At 45.6% G+C, this 24,188-nt stretch overlaps 1 protein-coding gene across 5 annotated transcripts in view; it reads left to right on the forward strand.

Moving 5' to 3' along the window:
• Positions 1-24,188, forward strand: part of SLIT2 (slit guidance ligand 2) — a 384,860-nt gene that overhangs the window by 245,566 nt on the left and 115,106 nt on the right. For all 5 annotated transcript variants that reach the window (XM_063921507.1, XM_063921540.1, XM_063921524.1 and 2 more), the window contains exons 5-6: positions 2,107-2,178; positions 23,784-23,855. In XM_063921507.1, the coding sequence (XP_063777577.1) occupies positions 2,107-2,178; positions 23,784-23,855 (144 nt within the window). The remainder of the gene's footprint in view (positions 1-2,106; positions 2,179-23,783; positions 23,856-24,188) is intronic.

Genomic DNA, 24,188 nt, shown 5'->3' on the forward strand with positions numbered 1-24,188 from the left:
CTTCTGACACTCCTGATTTTCATTGCTCAGATGTTGGGAGGAATGCAAACCCCAGTGTGCTTATACCACAGCACCCCCACACTGGCGATGTAATTATATGTGTGGGGGCCCAGGCCAACCATCCCACACACTTGGTGTTAATCCTGCTCTCCAAAATATAGCACCTTCACATGCAACAGTTTCATTAAAGTCCTCCTAGGTTCTAAATACAACAGTAGTGAATAGAATTTTACAAGGATGTCAGTGCACCTGGATAGATGGCAATGTACTTATGGAAGAAGGATATTCACCATTGTTTGTAATTAACCCTTAGATTATCAGGTCATAGCTCCCAGTATTTATATTATTTTTGCCAGTTACGTTTTATGACAGGTACAGGTTTGAGGTAAGTGATTGGAAATAAAGTCTAGATATTACATTACATAACACAGATGACAATAGTAATGTTCTACACATCTGCACACAGCATGACGAGTAACAATTAACATATGTTCCCCAGTACAGAGTATCAGGGAAAGAGACTGCTCATATATATATTTGTTCTGTGTTTCTGATTAACATTCGCATTGTGTTATGATTTGATCGTAAATAAATCAGTGCAGTACTAAGTGTATACTACACACTTGTGACTCTCTGGATTTTTTTCTTAAAGGAAAGTATAAATCAAACTGACATTCATACTGCTGAAGGTCATTACTTCTTTCAGTTATGGGATTGACTGTCAACCCAGCACAGCCAGGATATAGTTACAGAATAGCTGACTGCGCTTTTCAAATAAAACGGTTGTCCTTCTTACCTTACACGCTCTCCCTCTGTTAGTAAATATCCTAAAATGTATCTGCATTCCTTCGCTAATTAGACCATGACATTATTTGTAATAATATTAGTAGTTTTTTATGAATTTTCCAGGAGAACAAAATTCAAAACTCAAGGTAATCTTTACAATTTACAATTTGGTCACCATAAAAGAAAAAGGGTTCCAAAATCGAAGACATTCAGAAATGTCCTAAATTTAAATAGAGAAAACACCTTCTTACCTGCAGTTAGATAATGGGTCATAACATAAAGTGCAGTTGTACGGTGCTATACAGTAGTTGGGCTTGCTCAGTCTAGTTAGACCATGAAAATAACTTTTTATCTAATTGACTGCATGAGTCTGAGTTGTGCGTTTGAATATTTGGATTAGTAACCCCAGTGTATAGTATTAATTTTAGTGTACTGTTTCTTTTTTCTTTTTTTACAAATTACTGAAGAAGTATTTTTTTTTTAATGTTTTTATTTCAGCTTTTAGGGCGGGATGTACAAAAGAGAAAATGCGGTAAAAACCCCGTTTCATAGTACATATGCGATTAGCATCGCTGCGGTAGGCGGCGAGGGGCAGCGATGTATTTTAATACATCCCGTCCTCAGTCCTAAAAATGTGTGCAGTATGCTACAGGGAAAATATATGGTTCACAGTTAAGTCCATATTTTAACCACTACCAGTATCCTAAATCCTAAATTTTAAATTTGTTATTTTGCGCCTACAGTATTCAACGTTTTGCCTTCAAACATGTTTTCTTGCTCCCCTGTATTTTTTTGTAAGTAGATTTTTTTAAATGACCATACAGGTTTAGTCTCCAATATCCAAAAAGCTTGGGACCAGAATTATTTTGGATATTAATTTTTTCCATATTTTGGAATATTTGCATACCATAATAAGATATCAAGGGATGGGACACAAGTGTAAACACAAAATGCATTTATATGTCATATACTGTACATCTTATACACATAACCTTGAAGGTAATTTATACAATCTATTTAAATAATTTTGTGCGTGAAACAAAGTTTGTGTACACTGAACCATCCGAAAGTAAAGGTGTCACTATCTCAGTTGCACTCAAATATTTTTGGATTTCGTTAATGTGAGCGACTCAACTTGTTTTGTGTATTTTCTGCAACATTACAGATGAAAGTTTGCAGACCATTTATATATATATATATATATATATATATATATATATATATTTATATATATATAATTTTATTAATAAGGTAATCTGTATAAAACGCTATTTGAAGTCCCTGTAAACTTCATTTATTTTCTTTTTCTTCTCTTTTTAGTGACCTCAGTGAAAACCAGATTCAGGCAATCCCCAGGAAGGCGTTCCGTGGCTCGGTAGATATTAAAAATCTGTAAGTATTTTCCAATAGAGCTGTGTCGTCTTGGGGTTTATGACATTGTGTAATGCAGTGCATACCTTAATACCGCACACTTCAAATGTTTTATGACATTCAAACAATATTTTGACTTGTTTCAAAAATAGAAACCAGCAGACGTCTTACTCTTATACAGGAAATCATTCTTGCATATAAAATTCATAAAGTGATATTTTTTGTCTGCTGTCCTGTTTTTCATAAGGATTCTCAAGAGGTGCAGTAAACTTTGTTTTTTTAACTCTTTATAATATAAATTAAATAATTAAGTTCCCTGCAGCAAAAACAGAGGCTGCAGGTTTATACCCAGATGGATCATTTTTAAGACTTGTTTTAAAGCGGTTGATTGGTAGCCTTTTATAAAAAAAAAATTTTTTTACTATCATTCTCAAAAACTTCACATTTATATATACTTTCCAGTGGTGGCATGTTCGGCGGGTGACCTGATGCGATGTGCGTGCCCATTGTTGGACTACCAGCTCTTGCTTGCTCCCACTGTTTTCTCCTTTCTCCTGCTGACCTGGTCTGTTTTTTTCAGACAGGTAGGGTACAGTAGCGGATCTTGCTATGGACACACGGGATTTTTGCCCAGGGTGCCGCCTTCCGGAGGGCGTCGCGGCCACCTGGAGGGCGCCGCCGCCGTGGCAAGACCCGCTACTGGTGGTGCCCCCCGGTGCTGGCTGTCAGTGCTGTGCAGTGTGCGATGAAGTAATCGCGCACCGCGCGGCATTGTGGAACGGAACATAGACACTAGGGGTCATGATTGACCTCTAGTGTCTATGTGGTGCTATGGGAGAGACGTCATGACGTCTCTCCCATAGATCAGAGGAGCGGCGCCGGCGGCCGGAGACGGAGACAGAGGGCAGCGGGCAGCAGCAGTCGGGAATCAGGAGCGGGGATGGTGAGTATTAATTAAAAAAAAAAATTTTTTAAATTTATTTATGTTTTTGCAAACATCGCAACTAGGGGGCACAAACGGGGGCACAACTGTACTGGGGGCAATACCACTGGGAGCACAAATGGGGGCACAACTGTACTGGGGGCAGTACCACGGGGGGGCACAAACCAGGGCACAACTGTACTGGGGCAATACCACTGGGGGCACAAACGGGGCACAACTGTACCGGGGGCAATACTACTGGGGGCACAACTCTACAGGGGGCATAACTGACCACGCCCCTTTATAAAGCCACACCCCTATTTTCACCCGGGGTGCCACAAGGGCTAGAACCAGCCCTGGTAGGTTATTGTTCATTGACAGCACCCTGTCAGCAGGAGCGTTCAGGAGTCAGCAGAGGGGCTCCAGGTGACCCTAGGATGGGTATTTTTAAGATTTGGTATAACTTTTCATACTAATGTTATCTTAGCATAAGAGGGACACTTTACCTTTAACATAAGAGGGACACTTTAACACTTCCTACCAGACATTCAATTGCTGGCATATCATGCAGTGTTCCATAATCTGATGATTGTTTTACATAAGTATACTTGCAGCTCTAAAGAGTGTCAGAAATACTGCCTGGCACAATATTTATTGTCCATCAGTGATATTACATGGATGGCCCCCAGCGCTGTCACTGTCTCATGCATAGTGGGGAGAAGGAACTTAAACGGAATCAATTGAAATAACTCAAAACTGGTAGTAATAATAATAATAGTCCCTTAAATATATTAAAAATAAACGTTACTGATGAATAATATTTTTTCATTGTATGGCATTTGCAATAAGCCACAGGTTTATAAGTATAATAGTGCAAAATAAATAAAACGCCATGACTTGGTCAGTTATGATAAAGAAGTGTATCCCTCCCAGTGTGGACTCCGGCAAGGCTTACTATAAAGTGATTTCAAATAAAACATAAAAACAATTTTATATTTGGTATTAAAATGTGACACACACCCTGCTCCTTTTTTCATTTTCTTTTACCTAACATTCTCATTTCATGGCTGGTTGTTGGAGCAGTGATACAGGGGAGGGATCCTTGGGTGCACACCGGTAATGAGAGGTGCGACCCTGCGGAGAACACTGTTGGAGCAGTAATACAGGGGAGGGATCCTTGGGTGCACACCGGTAATGAGAGGTGCGACCCTGCGGAGAACACTGTTGGAGCAGTAATACAGGGGAGGGATCCTTGGGTGCACACCGGTAATGAGAGGTGCGACCCTGCGGAGAACACTGTTGGAGCAGTGATACAGGGGAGGGATCCTTGGGTGCACACCGGTAATGAGAGGTGCGACCCTGCGGAGAACACTGTTGGAGCAGTGATACAGGGGAGGGATCCTTGGGTGCACACCTGTAATGAGAGGTGTGACCCTGCGGAGAACACTGTTGGAGCAGTGACACAGGGGAGGGATCCTTGGGTGCACACCGGTAATGAGAGGTGCGACCCTGCGGAGAACACTGTTGGAGCAGTGATACAGGGGAGGGATCCTTGGGTGCACACCGGTAATGAGAGGTGCGACCCTGCGGAGAACACTGTTGGAGCAGTGATACAGGGGAGGGATCCTTGGGTGCACACCGGTAATGAGAGGTGCGACCCTGCGGAGAACACTGTTGGAGCAGTGATACAGGGGAGGGATCCTTGGGTGCACACCGGTAATGAGAGGTGCGACCCTGCGGAGAACACTGTTGGAGCAGTGATACAGGGGAGGGATCCTTGGGTGCACACCGGTAATGAGAGGTGCGACCCTGCGGAGAACACTGTTGGAGCAGTGATACAGGGGAGGGATCCTTGGGTGCACACCGGTAATGAGAGGTGCGACCCTGCGGAGAACACTGTTGGAGCAGTGATACAGGGGAGGGATCCTTGGGTGCACACCGGTAATGAGAGGTGCGACCCTGCGGAGAACACTGTTGGAGCAGTGATACAGGGAAGGGATCCTTGGGTGCACACCGGTAATGAGAGGTGCGACCCTGCGGAGAACACTGTTGGAGCAGTGATACAGGGGAGGGATCCTTGGGTGCACACCGGTAATGAGAGGTGCGACCCTACGGAGAACACTGTTGGAGCAGTGATACAGGGGAGGGATCCTTGGGTGCACACCGGTAATGAGAGGTGCGACCCTGCGGAGAACACTGTTGGAGCAGTGATACAGGGGAGGGATCCCTGGGTGCACACCGGTAATGAGAGGTGCGACCCTACGGAGAACACTGTTGGAGCAGTGATACAGGGGAGGGATCCTTGGGTGCACACCGGTAATGAGAGGTGTGACCCTGCGGAGAACACTGTTGGAGCAGTGATACAGGGAAGGGATCCTTGGGTGCACACTGGTAATGAGAGGTGCGACCCTGCGGAGAACACTGTTGGAGCAGTGATACAGGGGAGGGATCCTTGGGTGCACACCGGTAATGAGAGGTGCGACCCTGCGGAGAACACTGTTGGAGCAGTGATACAGGGGAGGGATCCTTGGGTGCACACCGGTAATGAGAGGTGCGACCCTGCGGAGAACACTGTTGGAGCAGTGATACAGGGGAGGGATCCTTGGGTGCACACCGGTAATGAGAGGTGTGACCCTGCGGAGAACACTGTTGGAGCAGTGATACAGGGAAGGGAGCATTGGGTGCACACTGGTAATGAGAGGTGCGACCCTGCAGAGAACACTGTTGGAGCAGTGATACAGGGGAGGGATCCTTGGGTGCACACCGGTAATGAGAGGTGCGACCCTGCGGAGAACACTGTTGGAGCAGTGATACAGGGGAGGGATCCTTGGGTGCACACCGGTAATGAGAGGTGCGACCCTGCGGAGAACACTGTTGGAGCAGTGATACAGGGGAGGGATCCTTGGGTGCACACCGGTAATGAGAGGTGCGACCCTGCGGAGAACACTGTTGGAGCAGTGATACAGGGAAGGGATCCTTGGGTGCACACCGGTAATGAGAGGTGCGACCCTGCGGAGAACACTGTTGGAGCAGTGATACAGGGGAGGGATCCTTGGGTGCACACCGGTAATGAGAGGTGCGACCCTGCGGAGAACACTGTTGGAGCAGTGATACAGGGGAGGGATCCTTGGGTGCACACCGGTAATGAGAGGTGCGACCCTACGGAGAATACTGTTGGAGCAGTGATACAGGGGAGGGATCCTTGGGTGCACACCGGTAATGAGAGGTGCGACCCTGCGGAGAACACTGTTGGAGCAGTGATACAGGGGAGGGATCCTTGGGTGCACACCGGTAATGAGAGGTGCGACCCTGCGGAGAACACTGTTGGAGCAGTGATACAGGGGAGGGATCCTTGGGTGCACACCGGTAATGAGAGGTGCGACCCTGCGGAGAACACTGTTGGAGCAGTGATACAGGGGAGGGATCCTTGGGTGCACACCGGTAATGAGAGGTGCGACCCTGCGGAGAACACTGTTGGAGCAGTGATACAGGGGAGGGATCCTTGGGTGCACACCGGTAATGAGAGGTGCGACCCTGCGGAGAACACTGTTGGAGCAGTGATACAGGGGAGGGATCCTTGGGTGCACACCGGTAATGAGAGGTGCGACCCTGTGGAGAACACTGTTGGAGCAGTGATACAGGGGAGGGATCCTTGGGTGCACACCGGTAATGAGAGGTGCGACCCTGCGGAGAACACTGTTGGAGCAGTGATACAGGGGAGGGATCCTTGGGTGCACACCGGTAATGAGAGGTGCGACCCTGCGGAGAACACTGTTGGAGCAGTGATACAGGGGAGGGATCCTTGGGTGCACACCGGTAATGAGAGGTGCGACCCTGCGGAGAACACTGTTGGAGCAGTGATACAGGGGAGGGATCCTTGGGTGCACACCGGTAATGAGAGGTGCGACCCTGCGGAGAACACTGTTGGAGCAGTGATACAGGGGAGGGATCCTTGGGTGCACACCGGTAATGAGAGGTGCGACCCTGCGGAGAACACTGTTGGAGCAGTGATACAGGGGAGGGATCCTTGGGTGCACACCGGTAATGAGAGGTGCGACCCTGCGGAGAACACTGTTGGAGCAGTGATACAGGGGAGGGATCCTTGGGAGCACACTGGTAATGAGAGGTGCGACCCTGCGGAGAACACTGTTGGAGCAGTGATACAGGGGAGGGATCCTTGGGTGCACACCGGTAATGAGAGGTGCGACCCTGCGGAGAACACTGTTGGAGCAGTGATACAGGGGAGGGATCCTTGGGTGCACACCGGTAATGAGAGGTGCGACCCTGCGGAGAACACTGTTGGAGCAGTGATACAGGGGAGGGATCCTTGGGTGCACACCGGTAATGAGAGGTGCGACCCTGCGGAGAACACTGTTGGAGCAGTGATACAGGGGAGGGATCCTTGGGTGCACACCGGTAATGAGAGGTGCGACCCTGCGGAGAACACTGTTGGAGCAGTGATACAGGGAAGGGATCCTTGGGTGCACACCGGTAATGAGAGGTGCGACCCTGCAGAGAACACTGTTGTAGCAGTGACACAGGGGAGTGATCCTTGGGTGCACACCGGTAATGAGAGGTGCGACCCTGCGGAGAACACTGTTGGAGCAGTGATACAGGGGAGGGATCCTTGGGTGCACACCGGTAATGAGAGGTGCGACCCTGCGGAGAACACTGTTGGAGCAGTGATACAGGGGAGGGATCCTTGGGTGCACACCGGTAATGAGAGGTGCGACCCTGCGGAGAACACTGTTGGAGCAGTGATACAGGGGAGGGATCCTTGGGTGCACACCGGTAATGAGAGGTGCGACCCTGCGGAGAACACTGTTGGAGCAGTGATACAGGGGAGGGATCCTTGGGTGCACACCGGTAATGAGAGGTGCGACCCTGCGGAGAACACTGTTGGAGCAGTGATACAGGGGAGGGATCCTTGGGTGCACACCGGTAATGAGAGGTGTGACCCTGCGGAGAACACTGTTGGAGCAGTGATACAGGGAAGGGATCCTTGGGTGCACACTGGTAATGAGAGGTGCGACCCTGCAGAGAACACTGTTGGAGCAGTGATACAGGGGAGGGATCCTTGGGTGCACACCGGTAATGAGAGGTGCGACCCTGCGGAGAACACTGTTGGAGCAGTGATACAGGGGAGGGATCCTTGGGTGCACACCGGTAATGAGAGGTGCGACCCTGCGGAGAACACTGTTGGAGCAGTGATACAGGGGAGGGATCCTTGGGTGCACACCGGTAATGAGAGGTGCGACCCTGCGGAGAACACTGTTGGAGCAGTGATACAGGGGAGGGATCCTTGGGTGCACACCAGTAATGAGAGATGCGACCCTGCGGAGAACACTGTTGGAGCAGTGATACAGGGAAGGGATCCTTGGGTGCACACCGGTAATGAGAGGTGCGACCCTGCGGAGAACACTGTTGGAGCAGTGATACAGGGGAGGGATCCTTGGGTGCACACCGGTAATGAGAGGTGTGACCCTGCGGAGAACACTGTTGGAGCAGTGATACAGGGAAGGGATCCTTGGGTGCACACCGGTAATGAGAGGTGCGACCCTGCAGAGAACACTGTTGGAGCAGTGATACAGGGGAGGGATCCTTGAGTGCACACCGGTAATGAGAGGTGCGACCCTGCGGAGAACACTGTTGGAGCAGTGATACAGGGGAGGGATCCTTGGGTGCACACCGGTAATGAGAGGTGCGACCCTGCGGAGAACACTGTTGGAGCAGTGATACAGGGGAGGGATCCTTGGGTGCACACCGGTAATGAGAGGTGTGACCCTGCGGAGAACACTGTTGGAGCAGTGATACAGGGAAGGGATCCTTGGGTGCACACCGGTAATGAGAGGTGCGACCCTGCAGAGAACACTGTTGGAGCAGTGATACAGGGGAGGGATCCTTGGGTGCACACCGGTAATGAGAGGTGCGACCCTGCGGAGAACACTGTTGGAGCAGTGATACAGGGGAGGGATCCTTGGGTGCACACCGGTAATGAGAGGTGCGACCCTGCGGAGAACACTGTTGGAGCAGTGATACAGGGGAGGGATCCTTGGGTGCACACCGGTAATGAGAGGTGCGACCCTGCGGAGAACACTGTTGGAGCAGTGATACAGGGGAGGGATCCTTGGGTGCACACCGGTAATGAGAGGTGCGACCCTGCGGAGAACACTGTTGGAGCAGTGATACAGGGGAGGGATCCTTGGGTGCACACCGGTAATGAGAGGTGCGACCCGGCGGAGAACACTGTTGGAGCAGTGATACAGGGGAGGGATCCTTGGCTGCACACCGGTAATGAGAGGTGCGACCCGGCGGAGAACACTGTTGGAGCAGTGATACAGGGGAGGGATCCTTGGGTGCACACCGGTAATGAGAGGTGCGACCCTGCGGAGAACACTGTTGGAGCAGTGATACAGGGGAGGGATCCTTGGGTGCACACCGGTAATGAGAGGTGCGACCCGGCGGAGAACACTGTTGGAGCAGTGATACAGGGGAGGGATCCTTGGCTGCACACCGGTAATGAGAGGTGCGACCCGGCGGAGAACACTGTTGGAGCAGTGATACAGGGGAGGGATACTTGGGTGCACATCGGTAATGAGAGGTGCGACCTGGCGGAGAACACTGTTAGAGCAGTGATGCCTGTACACAGTATTACTCTCGTTGTTTATGGCATGTAGCAATGTGCTGGTATAAAACACACCATACGGAATGAACTGCTGGTTTCATTTCGTAAGAACCAGTGAACATCCTTCCACACCAATGATATGTTGTGGCATTTACCCACCGTGCCTTTTTTTCATGGCAGACTATCAGAATGAGACATGTTTCTTTGGTGTATATATCAGGGCAATGTGTGTCTTATCTGACTTCATGCTCTTCCGTAAATAGCGGAGCCGTGTGTGAGAAGCCTTCTGTCACATGTCACAAAGTAGATAATAGTGATATATTGATCCACATGTAATCTTCTTCCATTGTCTGTCTCCTGTCTGACACGATCTTCAGTCATCTCTAGTTATGGCTTTGCTGCCTTATTATCTGATTCATGATGATTTAGTGAATAGTTCCTGGTATTGACAACGATGATCTTTATTATTTTATTAGTGAGATTTTGAAACAGGCTATTGGATTAACTAGAGGGTGTATTTTATGTTATGTTCTTCTTTATAAACTCACCTCATTTACTGCTGCATGAGATATGAAGTGTTTGCCTGTCATTTTTCAGCCTTATATAACAATTCACATTGTGTCTATGCACCGCTGTTGACTAGTGCTTTGGAGGACATGTGACGACTACAGGTTAATGGAGCAGCTTCGGGTTGCTTAGACGTCAGAGGAATTGGCCTGGGAGAACTGGTAAACCATTGCCTCAGACAGAGCAGGGTTAAACACCAGTCTCTCTTCAGTTGTCGCAGGGTGATTCTGGAACTCTTGTTCTACAATAGCTGGTGCGTCCAGAGAACCATAAAGAGCACATGGGGCTGAAAATGGTCAAAGGCCTATTGTGAGGAGCTTTGACCAGTGCTGTGTGGGTGTGGCCAATGTCATGTGGGTGTGTACACCAGTGCCGTAACTAGGCATTTTAGCGCTGTGTGCAAGAAATGGCATCGGCGCCCCCCCCCCACACACACACACACACACACACCTTATGTAAAATATGGGCAGTGCGCGCCGTAGGCGCGCGCCAAAAAATTAGGGGCGTGGCGTCATGGGGAAAGGGTGTGGCCACAAAATTATACCAATTCATACTACGGTGCACAGTAGTCTCCATTATTCAAATTACACTGCACAGTAGCGCAGAGCCCCTTTATTACGGCAGAGAGCGTGCCCTTTTTACACATTACAGCAGACAGCGTCCCCTTTTTACACATTACGGCAGACAGCGTCCCCTTTTTACACATTACGGCAGACAGCGTCCCCTAACTAGGCATTACGGCAGACAGCGTCCCCTAACTAGGCATTACGGCAGAAAGCGTCCCCTTTTTACACATTACAGCAGACAGCGTCCCCTTTTTACACATTACGGCAGACAGCGTCCCCTAACTAGGCATTACGGCAGACAGCGTCCCCTAACTAGGCATTACGGCAGAAAGCGTCCCCTTTTTACACATTACGGCAGAAAGCGTCCCCTTTTTACACATTACGGCAGACTGCGTCCCCTTTTTACACATTACGGCAGACTGCGTCCCCTTTTTACACATTACGGCAGACTGCGTCCCCTTTTTACACATTACGGCAGACTGCGTCCCCTTTTTACACAATACGGCAGACTGCGTCCCCTTTTTACACGTTACGGATTTTATATATATATACATACATACATACATACATACATACATACATACATACATACATACATACACATATACAGACACACACAGAGAAAAAACGTCTGGCACTCAGCTACAATAAATCCACACACACATGAGGGCACAATGAGGTGAATTTCGCAAGTGGCGGTGCCCCTGACCCCCACTTACCACAGAGCAGGAGGACTGTGCTGCTACTTGTGGGGCTTTTCCTCAGACACGTTGGGGGTGACAGGTGCGTTGGGCGCTTGGGGAGTTAATAGCGCGATGCACATGCTATTGCTGCCAAACTTTTCTGGCTCCTCGTCCTCTGCTGCGGAGTGCTGTCCTCCTCCCTGTCAGCATGTCGCCAGATCACCCCACCGCTGCCCGTGCCCCGTAGTGCTCCTCTTCCTGCGTCCTGGGAGCATCCTGCCTGGCGTGGTTGCGGCCGCGGCTCTCATGAACCAGGAAGTGGTGCGCATGTGACCTGTCATGCTGCGCCGCCCGCTCGCCGTAGCTTCAGCACCGCTGCAAAGGGGGATTAATGTCCCCTTCAGCAGCAGCAGCAGACCTGGCCTCTTCTGCCTCCCCGCTCCGATGCTCTGTACAGTAAAGCTGAGGCTCGCCAATAGAGCTGTACGGAGCTCTGATGCTCCGTACACAGAGCTCCGTACAGCGTTAATACAGGGCCGTGACTGCGCTCCCCAGGGCTTTGCGCTGTGTGCGAGGCCCCCCTCGCACACACCTAGTTACGGCCCTGGTGTACACCCCCTAAACTAACTGCCCCAATGTCTAACTAAATACACAAAAGTAGAAAAATTTGTAATTTTCTGAGGAAAATGGAAACACAATTGTAATACTTATGTATGGACAGCAGTGCAGGCGGTTCTGGGGGTCATTCCGAGTTGATCGCTCGCTAGCAGTTTTTAGCAGCCATGCAAACGCTATGCCGCCGTCCACTGGGAGTGTATTTTGGCCCTCATTCCGAGTTGTTTGCTCGTTCTTTTCCTTCGCATCGTTGCGATTTTCCGCTAACTGCGCATGCGCAATGTTCGCACTGCGACTGCGCCAAGTAAATTTGCTAAGAAGTTTGGTATTTTACTCACGGCATTACAAGGTTTTTTCTTCGTTCTGCTGATCGTTGTGTGATTGACAGGAAGTGGGTGTTTCTGGGCGGAAACTGGCCGTTTTATGGGTGTGTGTGAAAAAACGCTGCAGTTTCTGGGAAAAACGCGGGAGTGGCTGGAGAAACGGGGGAGTGTCTGGGCGAACGCTGGGTGTGTTTGTGACGTCGCGCGTGCATCGCTAGACCCTGTGCAAAACTACATCATTCGTTGTGCCCGTACGTCTCGCGTGCATTTTTTAGCCTGATCGCTGCGCTGCGAACAAATGCAGCTAGCGATCACCTCGGAATGACCCCCTCTGTCTTCATCATACTGTCCTTGTTAATCTGGCCCTGCACGAGTTAAGCCTTGCTCAGAGCAGCAGCCTTGTTTTCACAGGCACTGGTAAATGAACATACAGTATCCAGCAGAGCTTTACACTTCCTCCATGCTCCTGAGAACTCTGTTCTACTCTCCTACCAGCTAAGTGCAAGTCAGTAGTAGAAGCTACAGATTCTTGTACCTACCTTCTCCAGTTTCTGCCAGTGACTGCATTGGGGCACTCCGATTTCCTAAAAGCCACATTGGGGTTAAAAAAAAAAGTAGAAGACAGACAACGTTGAACATTAACTTCATATTCTTAAAGCATTTGCATGTTTAAGAGGGAAACCTTTAATTCATGTCCCCGTATTGATAAGATAATTCCAACATTTTTCTGCCTGTTGAGTAAAAAAAGAAAAGAAAAAAAAGAGGCTATTTTGCTGGTGTTTCTATCCTATCTGCTTATGGATTTAAGGTTTTAGTCAACATTTATCATGCAAGCAGGGCCAGATTAACAATGAGGCGGTTGGAGCTTCAGCTTGTTAAAGTGGGATTGGTGGGGGCCTGGGTCAGCCATTTTTCTGCATTTTTTAAAGAGGTCCCATGGCCACGGCTCACCTGGATTGGTCACGCCCGCTCCCTCAGTACCGTGTCCCGTGAGCGCGCTCTAAAACCCTGTGGGGGTGTGCAGGCTCACAAGGCACTGGCCACACCCACGCAGCACTGGTCACACCTCCTCCCCTTCTCATAGTAGGCCCTTTACCATTTCCAGCACCAGATCCTTCTGGCCCTTGATCCGGTCTTGCATGCAAGATGAATAGATAGTGAATTTTAATGTGCTAAAATGGAGTAATGTCATTTTGTGCAGCAATAGACACAACTAGTACTGATGTTCAGAGGAAATATATCTCAGACTGAGATAACCTTACTCTTATGTACTGTAGCTATGCACTAAGACCTGCTGTTCCAGACATACAGTACACAGGGATGCAGTCAATTTGCTGGCTGTCAGGATCCCGGCGTTCAGGATTCTGACGCCGAAATCCTGACAGCCAACAATTCCGACAGCTGGAATATCGCCGCACCAGGGCTATTCCCACTCGTGGTGTCCATGACACTTTTAGAGTGGGAATAGACCCTGTGGCGAGCGCAGCGAGCCCCCGGGCTCGCAGCATGGCGAGCCCGCAAGGGGACTCTTGGGCTCGCCCCGCTGCCGGCATTCTGGCGGGCGGAATGCCACTGTCGGAATATTGACAGCCGGCATCCCGCCCACCAGCAATATATACCGAACCCAGTACACGTATTAATGGACTAGAATGCTTACAAATGCAACACATGGAAATGTGGGGGGCTGCACCGGAGTACCTGCTCTTGCACACGTGTGTCATCACACTGCCTACTGCATATCTGCTGTGTATGTGACTACTGATGTCGCAGACTCAATCCAGTCTCCATACAACCCCAACTGCCAGATTTCCTTCCAAACAAAACAATGTGTTCCCCTGACCTTTCCCAATGTCCGTGGCAGCTGTTATACTGCCTCCACATTTTCACAAAAATAAAATGTAGGAAGCTGAAGTGGCGTTTTCAGGTTAATTGGAACAGTAAATTCATAATGGCTCTCTTTCATTTAGTTAATGTAATGCACTTTAAGGCAATCAGCGGAGAGTGACAACATAAATTGCTTAAGTAATCATCTTACAAAATTGTTGCTCCCAGTCACATAGCCAGCATACTACAGAGAACCAAATGTTTCTCCTTTTTCACACAAACATCATAATTCAGTCATGCTGCTTCTCTGTAAATGGTTATTAGGCTGGCTACAATCCCGACACATTACCTGTGAATAGCCACTTTCTCTTATTTCAATATACACTGTATATTTATCTTTATTCTTAGATCTGCAGATTTGCGCTACACAGGGAATATTTATCTTTTGTGACAAATGTCGGCATACTACCAATGGAAGAATTTTGGCTGCAATATAAAGTTATCGTAATATATGCACCAGAATTATTCAGGGAACAATTTTTAAATGTTCATGCTCATTTGGTAAAGGATTTAGCACACTGCATGCATATATTACCCCTTTATGCACATAAATATGGCCAATAATGAAAAAAAAAAAAATTATTTTCATTCTATCTTCACGTTTTTTTTTCCCTTTTAATTAAGGGATATGTTACTTTGGTAGGGTATAGGAGTACTCCGTTTTATTTTTATTGGACGTAATATCAACCAGCTATATAAAATTGCAGCTAATAGAGTATACTGGGTTCAGTATAATCTCCCGGCGTTTGGGATGACGGTGGTCACAATACCAACGCTGGCATCCTGATATTTGAAATCCCGACATGGGGGAAGTAAGTATGTTCTTCCCTGTCCCCTGCCCCTAACCCTTCATTCCCGCAGTCTAACTCTAACCTCCCCCTTAGTGCCTAACCCTAACCTCCCCCTTAGTGCCTAACCCTAACCTCCCCCGGGTAGTGCCTAACCCTAACCTCCCCCTTAGTGCCTAACCTTAACCTCCCCCCTTAGTGCCTAAACCTAACCACCCCCTGGCCCGCAGCCTAGCCCTAACCCTTCCCCACTTAGTGCCCAAACATAACCTTCCCCCGGTGGTGCCTAATCTTAACCCCCCCTCCCCGCGACCGACTGACGGTCGGGATGCCAACTGTTGGGATTCAAGCATCGGACTCTTGACCCTGTCGGGATTCCGACTACCGGGATCCCGACAGACGTCATTTTAACTGCATCCCAGTATACTGCATGTATAATACACAAGTGCTTCTAATATAGGTATAAACGCCAGTAAATAATATTTGTATACACAGTGATTTGGGCAGTCATCATTTTATGTTCTTTAGAAAAGCATATAAACTAAAAGGACCAAAGCTCCCCTTATATGATTTATTTGGAGATCCATTACCTGATTATGATTTGGTCAATGAAATCCTCAGTGACTTATAATATCCTTATTTACAGTAGAGGTGTGCATTATCCAATATGATACTGTACATTACCCTGATTGCATGTTACGGGAATGCAAGGGTACAATCTCTTATACAGGAGACTGGCAGAGAGGTCTCCCCGATCCTGATAATGCAGGATACACCTATTAGGACTGTTTATTATCCTAATCCGTTTCATCGATTTCTCTTCACCATAGCTCTGTGTCCTTAGTCATCTCTTTTATCCTAACTCACTAATGGTACGGTGATAACACTCATCCGAAAATGAGCACAAAGAAACACGCTATCTAAGATCAGCCATGTTAAACGGAATCTCGGACTTAAGTGGCATCCTGTAAAACTAAAGAGAGATGATTGTCCCGAAAGATTTCTCCTCTTCAGAGTGATTCAGAAGATGCTGTGTCAGCAAGGATTTATCTATTGACAGTTAAGGATAATAAGATACAGGGATACAGCTCGCCCTTTTTTTTTTTTTTTTTTTAGATTAACCTACAGACTGCATTAGGCAAATTTGATGGCATAAAAAGATTTTGCCAATTTGTCTGGAAGCAATTCCTCTTTGGTGCTGTACTAAGAGGTGCATTTCATGCCACTGAGCAATTTAAACGACTTTGATAGATCGCCCAGGAGGTTAAAGTATTGTACTGTGCATCTATATTATCACTTTAATAAAAAGCCAATTTAGTTAATTGCTGGGTAGCAGTAGTCTGCGGAATGTGAGAGCTGCTGCAGCAGGATACAGAGCTTCCTTATTACACACACAAATGCTTTACTGGAAATGGCCAACATTTTCTGTTATATGGAATTAGAATTTTCCCCCCCGTGTGATCTAATCCCAGAATATTTAATACTTGCACAGTCATAAAATTGAATGCAATTCTGTCTTTGTGTTTTTGTTTTATTGTTGTTTTTTTTCTAAGTATACTTAATCAGGTTAGGAGAAAAGCCATGAATAGAAGGAGAGTGACTGTGCCGGCTGTAGTAGTAATAGTAATACAGAGAGTAAGGCTGAGGGCAATTGGATGGTCTCTGGCTATCCAGAGACCATCCATCCAGAGACCATGCTGAACTGCCACTACTGTCATATTTTTCTATGAAACGTTGGAATGCTGATAGACCATACATCAACATTTAGGCATTATTCCTTCTGGTGACAGTTTTGGAGTAAGTCATAACAGATATGATTTAGCAGACACTTAATTCTTGATATCCTACCTCCCAACCTTTGGGGCACCCCCAACCATCTCCACCCCCTCTTAAAATAGTGTTTCAATGCTGTGTGCACCAGTTAGTAGCCCCAGTTAACAGGACGCATCTCCCAACTGTTATGGAACCGGGACAAAGGCCCTGATTGGCCGGCCTTTCCTGCCTTCTGCTAGAATGTTATCTAGGGCTAAGGGGTATTTTTACTAAGCCTTGGAGAGAGATACAGTGGAGAGAGATAAAGTATCAGCCATTCAAGCTCCAAACTACCATGTTATAGGCTGTGTTTAAAAATAACAGGTAGGAGTTGGTTGGTTGGTTGGTTGGTTGGTTGGTTGGTTGGTTGGTTGGTTGGTACTTTGGGGCAGCTGTACTAAGCCTTGGAGAGTGATAAAGGGGTCTATTCATGAAGCAGTGAAAAGTGTAGAGAAGTGAGCCAGTGGAGAAGTTGCCCATGGCAACCAATCAGCATCGAAGTAACATTTATAATTTGCATACTATACAGTTGTACGGAGCAGCTGATTGGTTGCTATGGGCAACTTCTCCAGAGGCTAATTTCTGAACTCTTTTCACTGCTTCATGAATAGACCCCAAAGGGGAGAGATAAACCACCAACCAATCAGCTCCTACTGTAACTGTTATTTTTCAAACGCAGCCTGTAATATGGCAGTTAGCTGATTGCCTGGTACTTTATCTCTCCACTTTATTACTCTCCAAGGCTTAGTACACTCTGCCTTTTCTCTCTCCACTTTATCTCTCTCCAAGGCTTGGTAAATAGACCCCTTAGTTTGTATATGAATTACACAATTGGATCTCCCAACTTTCATGGAATTAGGACAATAGTCTTGATCGGCGAGCCTGTCACGTACAATTGGACAAGACGCCATACCCCAGCCATCATAGGTTTCTGTACTTGTAAGGTACAATATATATTAAACCCATCTTGAGCACCAGAGCTGCCATACAGTCCATATATTGTTTGACACTATTTTCTACACGTATCTCAGCATCACCCCCATAACGTACGGCACATTCAAAAATGAATTCATCTGACTTCAATCCTGCTTGTAATTATAAAGAATTTGTGTGAAAACCACCATATAAATGTTTTAATAATGCAGTGTAAAATGCCAAATATAAAAAAATTACTATTTCAATAAAACCAGCACCTGTGGTATTGGGGTGGTCTTCTGTACGTTTAATTCCTCTTCCAGGATGTACTGATGTAGCAGGTCTCATGAGATAATACAACAGGCAGTTATTAAACAGAGTCACCAACTCTGTAGAGCCGACAGGGAAATGTATTAAAGCCACAAACCATTTTTTTTCTGAACATCATTCAGATATTTTCCTATTTGCTCTAATCATAAAAATTGCCAGAGCATTTTAGTTATAGAGCGCAGCTGTGCTTGTACAGTGATGTTGTACATATAATTAAATGATAAACACAAATCTTATTATTAAAAAGAATATTCATGAAAGCTGAATCGCCTGGGGATTCCTGCAAGCCAGAATATTAGGAGTTCATATGAAGTTGCCCCATTTTGTCAAATAACTTATCATTTTGCTAAATTTAAGGGTAAGTTCTCTATTTCTGTTTCATACTTGAAAAGTCCATCCACCAGCAATTCCTCCACTCTGTGAATTAAAAGTCCCATGGTCCTACTTGTCCAAACGCTCCTACTATGTCTCAACACCTGACTCCACACCCCCTCTCCACATTCCCAGTGGCACCTCCCAAAGTTCTGTCCTTGATCCATTCATACCTCTTCTCACTTATGCCTAACAATACACAATCTCCTTGTTTCCTCTCCCGCATCAATCCTGTATCAACTTCTGCTGTTCAGCCATCTCCTCTTAGATTACCCAGCATTTCCTTAAATTCACCATTTTAAGTTATTGTCCTCCCCGACTAAGGCCCTCACTCCTTCCCCCTCCCTATCCATTGACAGAACCTCCCCCTCTTTTCTGTTCTCCAAGTACTCTGATCGAGGTTCATCCTCAATTCTGTCCTCTAATTTTGTTTCCATATTCAGCCCCTGTCACATATCTACAGTACCACTTTTCTTATCCTCGAAGCCACTCACAATTGCTCATATCCTTATCTCTCAGCTTCCTTACTATAATCTACTCCTTGCCAGCCTACCTATCTCCCACCTTGCCCCTTTCCAATATACAGTATAAGCCACACTGCAGCCTACCTTATTTTGTTCTTTTGAAACTCCACTTCTGTTGTCAACCTCTGCTGGTTGCACTACTTGCTCCCGTCCCATTACAGATCAAGTTGAAGCAAGTCTCATTCATTTACAAAGCCCTCAATTACTCTACTTCCTACATCGCTAGTCTCATTTCCACATACACTCCAACCTACCCACTCCAAATGACTACCTCCTCACTTCCTCTATTATCACCTCTTCCCATGTCCACCTACAGAAGACCGCCGGTCAGCTTACCAACGCCGGGATCCCGGCAGCATACCGACGCCGGGATCCCGGCGGGGGACAAGTGCAGCAAGCCCCTTGCGGGCTCGCCACGGGTTCTATTCCCACTCTATGGGTGTCGTGGACACCCACGAGTGGAAATAGTCCCTGTTGGTCGGCATGCCGACCATCGGGAAAGTGAGCCGTCGGGCTCGTGGAGGAGGTTATGTGACTGTCGGTCAGCTGACCGGCGGTCACATGAATACCACCCTTTAAGTGAACCCTAACTCTGAGCCTAAAACCCCTCCTCCTAAATCTCCAGCTTCTGCACTCCCGAACTCTATTACCCTAGCCCTTAAGTGTCCACATATCTAGAATATAAGGTCACTCAAGCAGCACTCTCTCTTCTCTTGCGTTCTTGTTATAAATATGTAATTATGTACAGTATATGTGTCAATTTTGGATGTGTCTATACCTGTCTTACTTTGTACTCTTGTATTTATCCCCTTTGTACAGTTCTGGTCAACATTTTTGGCATCCTTGAATTTTAAGTACACGCTGTACAATGTCTTCAGAAATAAATGGAAATGTACCAACTCCATATCATCAGTATATATTAATATGAAACTTTTGACACAGAAAAAATCCTTTCCAACTTAAATGTAGTCAAGTCAAAGACAAAATAAAATATATGACCTGGACAGTATTAAAGGCACCCTTCCTTAATGTTTAGTTGTATACCCTTGGCTGCCTTCAAACTTTCCTGATAAGCATCAGCTTCTTGCTCCTGTCTGATGGTAGTTTCTCCCACTCTTCCATTTCAACTTGTTGAAGCACATGAATTTTGTAGGATCCCTTTTCCCAATGGCAGATTTCAGTTTTCTTCAAAGATTTTAAATTTGATAGAGATAAGGGCTCGTTACTGGCCATTTTTAAAAAAAATATTTTTTTCCTTTTCACCCATTCTTTAGTGCTTTTGTTTGTGTGTTTTGGGTCGTTAAAAATGTTGAAGAACCCATGATCTTGGACCCAAACCTAGTTTTCTCACACTGTGTAGCACATTTTGCTCCAAAATACCTTTAGTAATCCTCTGATTTAACGATTCCTTCAATATGGTGTGGACCCCCAGTAGCAGAGGCAGCAAAGCAACCCCATGACATTATAGATCAATCACAATATTCAACCGTAGGTACTGTAGGGTGTTTTTCTCCTTAAAAGCTTAATTTGTTATCTATAAACAATGCTGGTCTGCTTTACCATATAGTTCTATTTTGGTTTTGTCTGTCCACAGAACATTTGCCCAGAGGGATTGTAGTTTGTCTAGGTATGTTTTGACAAAGATCAGTTGTTCCGTTTTAGGTCTTTTTTTTTTAGCAGTGGGTTCTTTACCTACTGTATAAAGCCTTTCTCGGTTTAGTGTGCGGCGCATGGTACAGGTTGAAAACATCACTCCAGGTTGTTCCAGGTCAGCTTTAAGTCTTCGGATGTTTTACAAGGTGTTTTTTTTCCACAGTTCTTAGCTACCTTCATACACCACTCTCATCGATATTCTGCTTTCCCACACATCCAGTGAAGTTATTCACAGTTCCATGTGAAGAACATTTCTTATTGCGCAGATATCCCAAGGTCTTTGTAGATAGTCTTGAACCCTTAAGAAGACTTGTGTTTGTGTTTGGTCATATTAGGACTTCTGATGTTCTCAGAGAGCTCTCTTGTCTTCCCCATTAGTACATTAAAGCTGTCATTCATTAGGTAATTCAAGTCATGTGAGCACTGACAAATTATTATATGTGATTCTAATTTATATTATTTTACACTTAGTCTAATCTATCTCTTTTTTTAAATTTGATTTATATTGCTCAAAAGGGCGCCCATCCCCCATCCTTATCAATAATTTCATCATGGCAGTCTTTACATTTTTGTAGTTTTTGGTCCTATTGCCTTATTTAAATATTTAAACGTTGTTTTATCCTTAGCTGTTCTGTGATAAACATGAGTGGCTATAGACCAAAGTTGTTTCACTATATTCCATAGAAAGAAAAGATAATAATAATTTGTCTATTCATTCAAGTAATTCACCTAATATAGAATGTATTTTAAATTTGACCATGACATCAAATTAAAATAGAAGAACCTTACTTGGCATGTGTTTCGAGATAGGGTCATCACAGAAAAGCATAAAAACTAAAATAGCAGTATTTTAGGAAGGGAAAGGGGAACATGGAGGTAGGTTTCATATTACATGAAACCTGCAAACCAGCAAATGTATGTGCAGTGCACATGTATTTTTTACTTGGGAGTTACAAAGACCAGAAAGTGGGAGGTCACAAAAAAAAAAAAGGGTTATTTATTCCCCACCGTGACTGCGTGGGTTTCTTCTGGGTATTCTGATTCCTCCTACACTCCAAAAACATACTGGCAGGCTAATTCCCTCCCCCCCCACCCCCCCAACCTCCAGAAAGAACAAAAAATTACACTAGTGTGTATGTGTCTGTGCATGGGGTAGGGAATATAGTAATCTCCAATATGTGTGCGCTATATAAATAACTGGTAATAAATAATTATGAGTGTTTTCTAGGTGCAGCATTAAACATTAAGTTTTATTTTCCATCAAAAATAATCTTTTCATCATATTGTAATCAAAGTGTGCCCCAGAAAGACCAGTCTTTTGCCTCTATGCAAAACCCCAATAAATATTTTCTAGGTACGCCTTTGATGTAATGACATGTGGAAAAAAAACTCCCCCTTTTTCCTTTAGCTCCTATACACCATCCTTCATCTTGTTCCTTTAGCTCCTATACCCCATCCTTCATCTTGTTCCTTTAGCTCCTATACCCCATCCTTCATCTTGTTCCTTTAGCTCCTATATCCCATCCTTCATCTTGTTCCTTTAGCTCCTATACCCCATCCTTCATCTTGTACCTTCAGCTCCTATACCCCATTCTTCATCTTGTTCCTTAAGCTCATATCCCCCATCCTCCCTCTTGTACCTTAAGCTCCTATCTCCCATCCTTATTTATGCATCCCCCATGTCCGCTGCCAACCCCCTCATCCAAAATCTTAGTCTTGTAGCCCGTGGTTCCTGCAGATCTCTTAGGTGGGGAGGGTCTTTGACACAGGTGATTTGAAATTGAAACCAAGTCAGATTCTGTTGTTTTAGGTTTGTAGATGGTAACTTTGTTTTGTATGTTTCATGTCCATTATTTTGACTCTTATCTCTGTACATGACTTGTTTTATGTACCGTATGTTTCCTCTATGTTATTGGTTCTTTATATAAAAAAAGCAAATAACGAAAGTTTCAAAACTCTAGGAGTTGCTACAAAATCTAAATGAAAGAAAGTTTATAACATGTAAAATGTGGAAAAGAGTTGGAGTTTATGGCCCTGCTGAAGAGAAGGTCCTGCTGGGTAATTGCTGGAGGCCAGCCATGTTTTACACCCAGTCATTGTTTCACAGTTATAGTAAGCAGTCTTTAAACTGTGTGAAAGTTTATACAACAGCAATATATGTACCAGAAATGTAAACCGGTGTAAGGATTCCTGAAGTTCAACCATCTCTTCTAGAGTGTCTGCCACCTTTCATATGTGTAGATGTATGCAGTACTCAGTGTTGTCTTCTGTTCTTGATGTCCAAGTCCTTAAATTATTTGGTTTTACCAATGTAGGAAATTGTTTTCACATCTTTTTATCTTTCTATTGTATCTGATCATTGGCATTGTGTCGTCCTTCCTTCTCAAGGCATTATGCCGTCAGATTTTCTGTTGAGATGGATTGTGAGAAAGATTAAAGAGACCTCATTTTACCCCAGAGACCAACGTGCATATTGTGTCCTTAAATGCATCCATGATTTTTAAAGTCACATTGAGCCATACTGGAGTGAAAGTGCACCACGACAGCTGGAGTACTTTAACGTGATCTCGCTCCCTGAGCTGCACAAAGGAAGCAGCGTACAAGGCTTAAGCAAAGCAGCCATATTCTATAAGAATAGCATCTTTCCCTTTCTTGCCAAAGATAGTAAAATTAACATGCAGCTGGTTTCTCTGATAAATGGATTGAGTTAGGTCACTGAGGGGATACATGTGACACTAAGTGATTTACAGTCCTTTACCTTAATGAAATTGTTTCAGCGAGATGACGCTGAGAGCTTTTAATGGATGACTTTACTTGATGTAATGAAATTGCATTCCTTTTGCATTTAATATAAGGTGCAGTTATTATTTACTTGAGCTGTTTCCACAGCTACTGTTTCTATCTGGAGCACCAGGGTTAGGACACTGAGTGGCAGAGGGAAAGCTTCTAGTTACTGTAGAGCGGCCTAGCATTGTAGATCATAAGAAATTGACTTCCCTGAACCGTTATGCTTGTGTTTTACGTACATCCTCCTAATCTGTTTACAGGCAACTGGATTTTAACCAGATCAGCTGCATTGAAGATGGTGCATTCCGTGCTCTCCGGGACCTGGAAGTGCTGTGAGTAGCCCTTATCTTATGTGTGCGGGTCCATAGTGAGGAGTAGCCTCAGTGTATGGGCTTGTTATACTGTTATATGTAGGGCAAATAACCACACTGTTTTATTACGGCACTGTTATGTTGTGGGTACATATATTTTAATGGTACATTTATATATTTGTTTTCTAGTTCACTTTAGTATTAGAGACTTTCAATTTCACTATTTATCCATCTGTCTGTCTATCTATCTATCTCTTTGTCTTGTAAGTATATACAGTATCTCATATCTCGGTCTGATAAAGATATATAATGTTCTCGTATATATCTTTCTTTTACCTGTCTCATATCTCTCTT

This window comes from Pseudophryne corroboree, chromosome 1, assembly GCF_028390025.1.
Source record: "Pseudophryne corroboree isolate aPseCor3 chromosome 1, aPseCor3.hap2, whole genome shotgun sequence".
Taxonomy (NCBI): domain Eukaryota; kingdom Metazoa; phylum Chordata; class Amphibia; order Anura; family Myobatrachidae; genus Pseudophryne; species Pseudophryne corroboree.